The 12932-nt window shown below is 37.7% G+C and overlaps 1 protein-coding gene across 3 annotated transcripts in view; it reads right to left on the bottom strand.

Annotated features, from left to right (window-relative positions):
• Window positions 1-12932, bottom strand: part of runx2a (RUNX family transcription factor 2a) — a 55922-nt gene that overhangs the window by 13546 nt on the left and 29444 nt on the right. For all 3 annotated transcript variants that reach the window (XM_055171725.2, XM_055171724.2, XM_073869895.1), the window contains one exon: window positions 12785-12889. In XM_055171725.2, coding sequence (XP_055027700.1) covers window positions 12785-12889 — 105 coding nt within the window. The remainder of the gene's footprint in view (window positions 1-12784; window positions 12890-12932) is intronic.

The following is a 12932-nucleotide window of genomic DNA, read 5'->3' as shown; positions in this document are numbered from 1 at the left end:
TATCAAAAGACACTTTACGGTCTCCTCTATTTTGTGCACAATAATCATTTTAAACATTCACACCTAACAAAGTTGTATTGCATAAAATGTAAAGTGATTTTTTTTTACTTTTTAAGCAGAAAAATAAGAAAATTGTGCTAACCTCAGATTACAGTGATCTTGACCACATGTGAACAGGAAGTTGACTATAGAAGAAGAAGTCACATAAAGTGGCTATTTGATTTTTGAGATAGAGCCTCTAGTGTTGGAGTTATGAACAGTGTGACAACTTACCCGTGTGACAACTTACCCCGCTCTCCCCTAACCAATACGTGGTGATCACATGAAAACAGAAATTCGTTATATGATAACGAAAAAATTTGGAAATTCGTGATAATATCACAAAAAAAGAATAAAAAAAAAATACGTGACTATATCATGAAACATCGTGAGACTGAGTAGCAGCAATTATATATATTTGGAAAGGTCTAATAATGTAGTTTTTATTTTACAAAACATTTTAGCAGTAATTATAATGCAATGACAGTAATTTATTAATTTGTGACAAGAGTATGCAGCGAACCATTGACACCTAGTGGCATTTGTTGGTAAAACCACTAAAAGTGTGACACAAACCTCATTTTTGTAATCATTTTATGTATAAAATATATACTTTATTGCATTATTTTTATTTATTACAATAAATGTAAACTGCTTTAACAATTTGTATTTAATATTTTCACCATCTTCTTCAAAACAAGAACATGATTAGACTTCTAGATTAAAAAAATTCAAGACCTATATTCCTTTGAATGTGAATCAGCTTTTCACCCCCCCCCCACTCAAAAAGGTCTAAACCAGTTAAGGGGTTAAACCCCACTCTAAAAATGCTTGGGTTAGATTACCCACCAATTTTTTATATTTTTATAACCCCAACAGTGGGTTAAAACAACCCAGCATAGGTTAAATTACAACCCAGTGGGTTAGATTTGTGCCTTTTTTACCCAACGCTTGGTTAAATTAACTAACTATGGTGTTGCTAACTGTAGTTTAACTAAGGTTTAACAAATAGTAATCAATACACCAAGTAAACATGCACACTTAATTCTGCTGGGATATTTTTGACCCAATGCTGGGTAAATATTGGACAGAACACATGCTGGGTTAATAAATAAACCAATGCTGGGTTGTTTCAATGCAATGCTGCGTTGTTTTAACTCAACCCACAATAGGTTTATTTATAACCCAACATGTGTTCTGTCCAATATTTACCCAGCATTGGGTTAAAAATAACCCAACAGAATTACTACTATAATAAAACCATAATTCAATTTTGCAAGAGATATAAATGCTTATTTTCAACCCAGCGTTGGGTCAAAAAGGGACAAAGGCAGCCGTTGGGTTAAATTACCATTGGGTTAGGTTTGTGCCTTTTTGACCCAATGCTGGGTTGAAAATAGCCCAGCATTTTTAAGGATGTGGTAACAGAATTGATCTTTATTGCAATAATAGACTATATCCTATATGTGCCGGTCCGATGTCCGAGTGATGTGGCGAATTCAAGCTGATTTCAACTCGTCAATCTTTTCACAATAGCGTCTAGCACACAACAGGTAGTGAAGTTTGACCTGTCCATACAGGTAGTTGTTTTATACCCTGGCGTTCATCCAGCAGAATTCACAGGCAAATTACACGACTGCTATATTTTCCTATTATTCCTCTCATGCTTAACACTAGGAGTCCATGAGTCACGACACAAGACTGAGCCATCGGTGTTTATTCATGCAGTTCCCATAAAGAGGATGGACTCAATCTCGTACCCTTCAATAGAGAGCGCGAGTCACGCCACGCATCCCCCTCCCATCCGCCTCCTTACGATGCACACCATCCCCGCTAAGAACCGACCGCGGGCCCGATTTTGTTCGAACTTGTCAATACTTCAGAAGAATACATGTTAAAGAGGGACTTTGTAAGTCGAGTCTCTTTTACTGTGTCGGTCTGTCTAGCCCAGTTTCTTCCTCTGAATGGCTTTAAAGTAAATATCGAGCAAAAGAGCTTGGCCGCTCTCCAGTTGCCTGATCGAGAGCCAAAGCTACCTCCGATCTCGCAAAACCTGATTGTGCTCTGGAGTTAAGCTGAGCAAACATGACTTTGTGAGTCTTCATTCAGAGGTTAATGCGGGCCGCACACAAGAGCACTTTGGGTCAGGAGCGTGAGTAAGTATTCCCTCTTTCGCTACGCTATAAAAAACACAATCAATACCACAGCTGCTGAAACAGGCAACCGGTTTCATTTCATTTAAATGGCCTGGATGAATACGCCCCTGTGTCTGTACGGAGGTGAGCCTGTCGCAAATTATCATCGGGGTTGCAGGTGACGTGGAACAGTATCTGCCGATATTTTCCCCAAATTAAATTTTTATGAAAGATATAAAATCATGACGGGCCCTAATGTTCCTGCGGACATAAATATAACTGCTGGGTTATGTAAGACAGATCTACTACAGTATAAAACATACAGTGGAAGTGAATGCGGTAAGTGTACAGCCATCTCTCTATAACATTGGAGAAAGAGAGAAATAAGGAGAGAGAGAGAAATGATTCATGTGGATGAGCAAAGCTCAGATCATTTGTGCTTGATAAGAAATTAAATTCAGTCGAAAACATAATTGATATCTTATCTGAAACTCCACAGGAGACAAACAAAATATCCAAAACCTCCATTTAATCACATTGCTTTCCACCGAACTATTAAAGCGAGCTCATGTGTGATTTTCTATCCTATGGGAACTGACATGAGAACGCGTGCCAAACTTTGCCTTGTCACTAAAGCATTTGTTAAACCTGATAAATCACGTGTATTACTGCATTACTGTAAACTGCGTCTAATGAGCATGTTGTGAAGAGCAGAAAAGCAGATGACTTTTGGATCCACGACTACATTTCCAGAAAGATTAAAGAATGCAAAATGATTCAGCTCGAACAAAGGAAAATCCCTAATGCTCATATCCTGTGAGACACGCAGAATTCACTTACGTTTACATTTGTGCCAAAAACATCTGTCAACGATAGAACTCCGGTCGTCAAATTCATCTGAAATAAAGATCACGCGGTGCCAACAATTCGGAATATCAGGAATGAAGGCCGGGACATAGCAACAAATATTAGATTTTAAAAATAAAACTTGGTGCTACAATGTTAGTGGTTGCCAAGCTGTTGCTATATGGTGTCATATAAGCATTACTTCAGTATGTTTGCTACAATCTTAAAAATAAAGGTGCTACAAATAGAAAAAACATTTCTGGTTCCTCAAAAAAAAAAAAAACTAGCTTCTTAGAAAAAGCATTTATTTCACACCCTTTTATAATCTTTTTCCATCTACAAAAAACCTTTTGTGAAAGCAAAAATGGTTCTTCTGTGGCATCACGTAGCACCTTTATTTTAAGGATGTATGATATCCTATTCTCCATATGGGCATCATCATTTTTTCATGTGCATGGTTTATCATCCAACATAAATCTGATGTTGTGGAAATGAACAGCACACCTTTTAATTATTTCTGCACATTTTGATTTAATACTTTTGGTTACTGCATTGCTTAAACTCATTTCCTCAGAAGGCACCGATAAATTGCTACAAGGCAGTCACGACACTAACAGCTTCCAAAGAACAAAACCTTGATGTTTATAAGCAAAACGCCCATCGACAGTAAATAATAAGTCTGTATTTGTAGAATGTCTCCATATTGCCTGCAAATCTCCTGTCTGCATTTACAATTGCCATATAATAGTGGCGCGACCCACAGTAACACCCCACACTCATTAAACGCTAGCACGCTTTCGACATCAAATATGAGCCAGCGCCGTCAGAACGCATCAATCACAGCGCAGCGACGGAGGGAATAAAACGCATGGGGGAAGAAAGAGATGCACACATCCGTCTAGATTTCATTTCTTTAATTGTCCTGCTGTAGAGAATAAGATCCTCGGATGAACCAAACAATGGATTATTTCACATGGCGGCTCCCGTAAGTAAAGTTTCTAAGGACAGGACGAGGCAGAACGCCCGTTTAGTCCACAGAGCAGAAGTACGCGGAGAGGGGGAAAGAAATGAAGAAAGCCGACGGCAGCCAAGCAGCTCTGGAGTTTTGCCAGTCTCTTGTGTGGTCTGTGTGTTACTGGCTTCAGGAAGTCAAATACGCCAAGAAGGGGCACAACACACTACTAGAGCTTTATAAATTGGGGCCTAAAATTCGTGGGACTTGTGGGTGTGGGACTTAGTAATGTATGCAAGTTCCTGACTCAACATTTGGAAAATGCACAAAAATATTCACTATAAAAATGTGAGTTAAAATAGCTAATTTTTTTTTACAATGCATTAACAAATCTTTCCTTCAATCTACCATGTCCTCACCCCCATGTGCATTGAACTGCATGTAAAAATCGTGTTTTTGCATACAAGTTGATAAAACTATATACACACAAAAGGTATCACGTCATATCTGCACTATAAGCAAACAGAATTTAATCTTCAATGCAACATTTAAATCTCTTGTCTCTTGCAACATTTAGGTAAGGTATTGCGGAGGATTTTCTTTTTCCGGGTGGATCATCAAGACTATTGGTCCTCCTAGTTGTCAATCAGGAGTGTTGTGCAATTGCATTTTTTAAAAAAGTGGAGAAGGCAGTTCTTTTCTAAAATTCGAGAAAATCCTCTGCTATATAATGTCTCTTGTATATCATAAATGCAACATAAACAGTCAATCTTTATGACATCTCTTCACTTTAAAGTACTGCCAAAAAACGTAGATAATCTCATGACAAATTATTATATCTCCAAACATATTTGAAAGGTTATAGTCAAGCGGCTTCTGTCATTATGTACAGCTTGCTAACAACATTGGTCCCCATTGACTTTCATTGTATGGACCATAGACTGTAAGAAAAGATGGACGACGCCCGTTCGCTCTCTTCCATTGGTGAAAAGTGAAGCCGCCAGTGTCCCGATACGGCGCTGACATCTTAAGTCTTGAGTCTGCGCAGTTGCGATTTCGGGCCAAGTCATGCGCAGTAGTGAGCAGGAAGTAAAGCCGCTAAATCAAGGCCCGGCCCTCGCAGATTGCGCATATCACAGCTATCAATCATGATGTCCCACCAATGTTTTTATAGAATTAAATAACTAACTAAAAACAAACGTATTTTAAAAATAAACACTTGAATTTACATCAACGTGATAAAAAACTACAGTAAATGACAGAAACCAGCTTCGGAAAAAAGATAGTTGAAGTGTTATTAAATTGTTTAGTTGGTCTCAAGTCCTATTGAATAACATGGGGAGGCGGGGTTTATGATCATTTCTGAAAATAACTTATTTTCTTGAACAACATGAGGGTGAATAAATGTTGACAGAATTTTTATTTTTGGATGAACTGTCCCTTTAAATCTATTTTTATAAACATAGTATGTGCATTATTCAGAAGCTATTGGTAGACGTTGGACATAACTTAGTAATCTCAAGAAGCCAAATGTCAGTTGATATATCTGTCTTTCACTAGTAATGAAGTGGAATAAAAACATACTTTTTTTTATAAACCCAACCTGAGTCCAAGCTGTCTGTCTGCTGTCATTAATGCAAACCTGGCAGTTTTTCCTCTGCCAACAGCAACAGTCAAATGAAGAGCTGTCTTATATTTAGATCTCATTTGGATGTGTATTTGGGGAAAGTACAAGCAGATATTTCTTATGCAAGCGAGCTATACTCAATTAGGTTTATTTTTAATGGTCTGTTTTGGCTTTTGTCTGAGGGGTCGACTGTATGCACTACGCAATATTTGTCTCTGTACCTGTCCGCACACGCAGAACAACCTTCGGAGCAACATCACAGGTTTACTACTAAAGTTTATTTCAAAAAAGAGCAATGAGAGCGGCTTCCCGCAAACCACAACGTAAACAATTTTACATCAAGGCAAAATTTTATGTGAAACATTGATTGTCAGAAGTCAAATACTTCAAAAAACATGCAGTGACATGTCAAACTGATATTTATTAATGCTTTATAAAAAAGTATTAATTTAGCTGTTCACCTTTAGTGTAGTTTTATAATAAAGCATCTCCGCCTGTGATGACACTTACAGTATATATCATATATCAGAGAAAGAGAGAAGTGAGACAATCCAGATGAAAGAGCAAAGACTTCAAAAGAAACGCTTTGACACAATTTACCATCCTGCTTAAACTGACAAACATGGCGGCATTTCTTTAAGAGTTCGGCGTGAGACAATAGGTCTCTGTCAGCTGTCTGCATGGCAGTCAAAACATTGCGTCAGGGTTAATCTTGGCAAATCCCTGTTCAAAAACGCTCCATGTTTTCCATCTCTATAATGTAAAGTGGCATTAATCAGGAGAGTCAGCATGAACAAAGCAGGAAACTCTGTGATGTACTCTTTATTTTACATGCACTAAATCACATGGATTTACCATTATAAATACACTACAGTACATCTGGATTTTGCATACAAATTGAGCTTAAAATTCAGAGACACTTCAGTGACGACATACTGTACGCCGTAAAACTGCATTGGCTCGTGTTAGGACTGGCTTTTAACTATTAATTTGACATTTTCTAAATGATGCTCATCTTAACACACACATTTAATTAAATGGCAACTTTAGCTATACTGTTCATCTCACAATCCTGAACACAAACACTGTAAACCCTCGCGGCAAAGCCAACATTCCATAAACAGTTTCGGGATTAACTCCATATGCCGCTGATTCACTATGTCGACATGGTTTACACACCATCATAAAACTCGGCATAAAGTGTGAATCTTTTATAAGACACTTATTTTGTTTTATTAGAAATTATGCAAATAAATCGAGAGTAGGTTTCTGGATATACAGTATGGAGGTTGTGCCAAACATGTGCGTGTGCTGTGGGTGATCGCTTAAGTGTTCATAAAAGACTTTATGTTATTTTAATATTCAGAAGTAATGCAAGTTTATGATCGTTTTGCCTGTTTAAAAGCAAAAACCATAAATATGATCACTCAAACAAGCTGAGGTGTCACTCACGTCCCTGGCACAAACATGCGAGTGTTATGGGTTTGTTTAAATCTCTAGCCTTAGCAAGTAGCACTAATGGTTGTATATTGATTTTGAAGTGTCAGTTTTTTTCTCTTTCCGAGGCTTATAAGACCGTCTTTCACACGTCAAGCCCACCGTCAAATCGGCACGGGAGGATCGGATATCACTGTAGCCCTCAAGAATGCTGCTATTATGAGGGTTTGCGAGGAACGCTGGCAGTCATGGTGGTAAAGGCAACACAAGGCGCTCTCTAAAAGGTCTTAGCCGCCCTTCCCCGTCTATTAGTCAAAATTACCCTTAATAACCACAGTTACACGAGACCCGGCGAATGATTACAGCGGCGTGTGGTTCAAACACACACACGGCCCTGTGCAATGAGACTAACCACACTCAAGAGCTGCTGTATACGACAGCATCATCACCAAACACAAGACACATCGTTATGTGAGCATTATGATGTCATCATGATGGATAATTCTACAGTGATGTCACAAAGGGATAGTTCACTTTAAAATGAAAATTCTGTCATCATTTGCTCGTCCTCATGTTGTTCTAGACCTGTATGAATTTATTTTTTCTGATGAACACAGGGGAAGATGTTTTGATGAATGATGGGCAGTGAGTGACCATGGACTTCCATAGTAGGTATAAAAAAAATGATGGAATTTAATGGGTCCCGTCAACTGTGTGCTTACGATCATTTATCAAAATATTTCTTAGTCATTTATCACAATACTTCCAAAATATTTTTTTCCTACTCTGAAAGTCAATGGTCACTTACTGGTGTGTGTTTACCATCCTTTCTCAAAATATCTTTTTTGTGTTCATAAGAAAGAAAAAATTTAAAGGTATAGAACAACATGAGGATGAGTAAATTTTAATTTTAAAGTGAACTATCCCTTTAACTGGGTCCTTTGTGATGTCACTGTAGAACTGTCTTTCATTATGACATCATAAAGACTCGCCATGCTTGCATTTTGATGTCATTTTACTTAAAAATAACATTTAATTTAATTTAATTTAATTTAGTGCCCCGTATACTACAAAATCATGAAATAGTCCAAGTAAAAAAAAGATCAATATCCGTTACAGTTGTCTGTATTTTTTGGGAAATAAATGGATGTGTGTGTGTGTGTTGGCTCTCATTGGCTAAAGGTAATTGCATCAGTCTCCTGCTGAATTTCACAAGCGATATTTTCTTTACGACTGACTAGACGTTACTGGAGCATTTCATCATAGTCAAGTCATATCTGCACTTTCTCAATAACTTAAACAGTTAAAGCAAAGTGTCGGCCACCTTAGCAACAATGCATACACAAACAGTAAGTGCTAACGAAATGAGCTACAGGACCTCCATTCAATGGGTTTAAACACTCATTCAATGATCCCTGGATTTCAGCTTTGTCCCTGATATTAGGACCTAAAACTGGGACACAAATTCTGATGTTAAAAACACACTTAAAGGTGCAGTGTGCAACTTTTAGAAGGATCTCTTGACATAAATGCAATATAATATACAAAACTATATTATCAGTGGTGTATAAAGACCTTTTATAATGAACCGCTATGTTTTTATTTCCTTAGAATGAGTTGTTTTTATTTACATACACTGCGGGTCCCCTTACATGGAAGTCGCCATTTTGTGCCATGTTTCTACAACAGCCTTTAACGGACAAAAGTTGTCTCTGATATTGACATGTTTGTCCTGTGGCAGCTACCGTAGCTTCTCTATGCATTTCGGTGAACGGTGGACTGAGCATTGATTGCAATTCGCAACCTCACCACTAGATGCCGCTAAACTGTACACACTGCACCTTTAAGAGCGTGCTCACCAAGATTTTAATATGAACTCCAAACAATTATTCAATACTCTTACTGTACTGTATGTAAATGTTTGGCTTTGTCGTTTTTGAAATCATTTCTCACGAGAAATTTTAAGATCTAAGAAAAAATTCATACTTGAATGAAACATAACTGACAGCTCCCTTAAGACTCTCAGTTACAATATGAAAGAGCAACAGCAATGAGAGCTCTCTCTTTCTCTCTCTCTCTCTCTCTCTCTCTCTCTCTCTCTCTCTCTCTCTCTCTCTCTCAGCACTGGAAGAATGTGTAAACAGGCAGGCAGAGGCAGCTACACAACACACTCACAGGACGTTGCACAACACAAAATGCCTGTGAATGTGTCATTTCCTGACTGACCACCTGCCTTCCGCTTACAAACAGCAACATGTCAATAGGAAAGAGACTTAGAGATAGATTTCACTCGAACTATCATTTTAGCATAAATTAAACTATTTCGAGCAGTTAAACGTTAAATATAAATCTCTGGCAAACCTTCAATCAGATAAAAATTTGCTCTGACTTGGAGTTTTTTCAGTTTCAGGTGATGACAATAATAGGGCAGCAAGATATCTAGAAATGAGTGAAAAACCGCAAATGTTCATATTGCAATGGTATGCAATAACTAAATGACTTTGACTACATAATGCTTTGACATATTAAAGTTATAGGTTGATGCAGAGACATTGGTGAGACAAAGTGATGCTTTCTTTCCTTAAAGGGGACATCTCATCAAAATCTGACTTTTTTCAAGTTTAAGTGCTATAATTGGGTCCCCAGTACTTCTATTTACAAAATGTCAAAAGGATCAACCCATTTACTTAGTTTTGGTAAAGCATTCTCTGCAAGCATGTGAAAAAATATCTCATTGAAATTTGGCTCCCCTTGTGATGTCAGAAGGGGATAATACCGCCCCTTAATCTGCCCCTTCAGTGCAGAGATCAGCTCATTTGCATTTTAAAGGACACACCCATAAATGGCACATTTTTGCTCACACTTACAAAGTGGCAATTTTAAAGGAACAGTATGTAAGAAATTTATATCAATTAATCATAAAATGGCCCTGATATGTTTATGTTGTCATGTTGTGTATTGGCCACCAGCTGTTTGATTGCAGTCACAGTTTTAGCCAGAAGTTTTGTGATTTCAATACTAGTTTTGGCCACAATCCTACATACTGTTCCTTAAACATGCAATTATAAATGATCTAAATGGTATTTTGAGTTAAAACTTCAAAATACACAAATATGTATTCTGGAGACACCAAATATTTATTTGACATCTAAAAGTCTTGTGAAATGTCCCCTTTAAAAAGAATGTGTGACATGTATGTTGGCTATATAATTTTCAGTTTTAACTATGATTTAATAGTATTTAAATAGATTTTACAAACATAAAGCATATCGTATATCGCCCTTCTGTTGAACCTTTTCTCTAAAACAACTAACACAGCCCAATTCAGGTAATGTCCTTTAATAAAATCGAGTCCCATTGCGTTACTTTATCATGGTAAATATCGCGTTTCGTTCAGGAAAAAACATCTGATTACAGAAGTAAAATGTTTTGCAAACTGCGGGCTTACTGTTTACAGTTACCGAGCAATGTTGGCATCTCCTTTAAAGTTCCTTCAGGACCTCCACTGTACTTCTGTTAAGACGTTACTAATTCTATAAGTTTGCAACCTCGGAAAGAAAAAATAAACAAGGATTTTGTTTACGCCAACAGAAGCCGCGTTTGGAAATCATCGAGTGGTAAACACAAAGCGAGAGAGTGGAAGATGAATGCATGTGAGATGAAAGAGATGCCAGAGGCTGCAGTTAATCCAGACATGAGTGATCATCACACATTGGCATTACGTGCCTCCAAAAACCTCCTGCCAGATGTGTTAAATAAGAGAAAAAGCAACACATAGATTCGAATTCAAGAAATGATACTGTTGATTTTGCTGGCAGAAAGTTACTGTATATGAATGTGTCTGTGAACACAAGGCCGGTGGCGACAGCTGTGTGCAAGGCAGGTTGACATCTTCTTTTAACAAACGTATCGGTGTAATTTCTGTAATTAATTGTGATGAAAGAATGACAACAATCTACATTAACATAATGCAAAAAAGAGGCATGCATCTGACATGTTAAGATGCATTGCAAAACTTTGCTGTATGGTTGCTAGGTGGTTGCTTCCTTATTTTTGTTGATTAAATATAGCTTTTGCCAACTTTTTCATTTTCATGCATTTCATTATTTTCCAGTTGAACATTGTCAGATAGCTGGAAATTTGGAATAAATCTTTCCTTGATGATTTAAAGCACAACTTTAATGCTTAATGCAACTTTAACTGTGATGCATGATGTGGTTGAACTCATTTATCCTTATGAGTGTAACTTTAATGCGTGTCTAATAATGAAACAGGTCTTCGATTTCCTTTACAGCTTGTTGTCCCATGAGTAATTTCATGACCGCGTACAAACGACAGAGTTTGCATAAAACGTAAACACATAAGAAACATCTGTCGGTCAAAATGTTTCTAATAGATTTGCTCGCCCAAAAGGTTGTCTTAGTATTTGTCAGGCTTTAGTATAAAGGCGTAGAGCAGAAAGTCAAGCACTGTGTGATCTTTGTTCCATTTCTGCCACATGAAAGTAATTCACGACAGCTTGTGTGTATTTACGGCTTCAGAGGCCCAGTGTGAAAATTAAAATTTGGCAGCGTCTTCTAACACTTTTCTTTTTTTCAGGTAGTGAAAGCAACTGAGGATTGTAAGCCAGAGTCGAGACTCTTTTGAAACCGTGAGGACTGAACAGACTTTTGCCGAGTTCAGTGCATGAAGTTTAGTTTTCATAATTAAAGGATAACTGTGCTTTTTTCCAGATCAGATTCCTCTGAGAGAGAAGAAGGACTGTTTTTCTTTCTCGTGACATGTTTCTGTTCAGTGTATCGGCAAAACAAAGCCACGTCTTTTAAAGAGTTACTATCCTGTCAGAAAAATGTTAAGGTGGCTTCTCGTAAATCTTTTTAATCTCTTAATGACTTTTAATGAATAAACTGTTTGGATTATGCTTTTCGGTCTCCGGAAATATATCCAGACTTTTTATCTAACCCTGTAATCTGATGTCATTGTGAGAAATGTAGATAATTATTTCTGTACTGTCAGTATGATGATGTTTGGAAAATTACACTACATATGCAGTAAACATGTCATGCCATACCTGCACGTATCTTACAATGCAATATGCATGATTGGCTAAAATTTTTATGTCTGAAATGCAAAACTAGCTGTGTACTAACCGAATGCTGCACAACATACTATATACTGCCTTTACCGTGATGCCTTTTAAAAAATATCATGTATCATATTTTTGTGACAGGTAAACACTCGGTGGTGGCATTCATGTGCACTCATAATAAATATGATTGTTCATTATTCGATTTATGCAAAGGTTAAAATAAAAATGCAACATACTTATTACAAATACTACAGAAAATATGTAGTGCACAGCATGTTGTAAGCAATATGCTAGTATTTAGTCCTTAATACAACCATTGAATATACTTAGACTATAGCCTGGGGTTAAAGTTCAAGGGCTTGCATGAACATGTTGATGGAGAGACAGAAGTGGCCAATACAGTAAACATTTTCACAAGTCAAGCACTCCTGACAGCAAGTGCCTCTCACTGGATGTGCTTGTTGCTCCTCAAAGGACGCCTTTGTGCATTCAGACACGCCGAATCCGTTTTAAAACAGTACCCTAACACAATCTATGCATCAATTCATGCATCAGGCCACACGACGCTTCCCACCTCTTGGCAGATGGGATACATCGCCATTCGGCGAACTCTCGCGCGTGCTAACCACGTGACGTGTGATGTTTGGTGTGGTACTCACTTCGTGGCTCGCGCGGCCCGTCCACTGTGACCTTTATGGCTCGGTGGTAAGTTGCCACTTGGGGTGGGTTTGTGAATACTGTGATTGTCAGTGTGAAGCTCTTTCCTGCAAAACACAAAAAGGTTCAAATCCCATTAATCCACGGGAC

This window comes from Misgurnus anguillicaudatus, chromosome 7 (assembly GCF_027580225.2).
Source record: "Misgurnus anguillicaudatus chromosome 7, ASM2758022v2, whole genome shotgun sequence".
NCBI classification, from domain to species: Eukaryota; Metazoa; Chordata; class Actinopteri; order Cypriniformes; family Cobitidae; genus Misgurnus; species Misgurnus anguillicaudatus.
The sequence above is the reverse complement of the archived record's forward strand: the minus strand, read 5'-3'. Positions and strand labels throughout refer to the sequence as shown.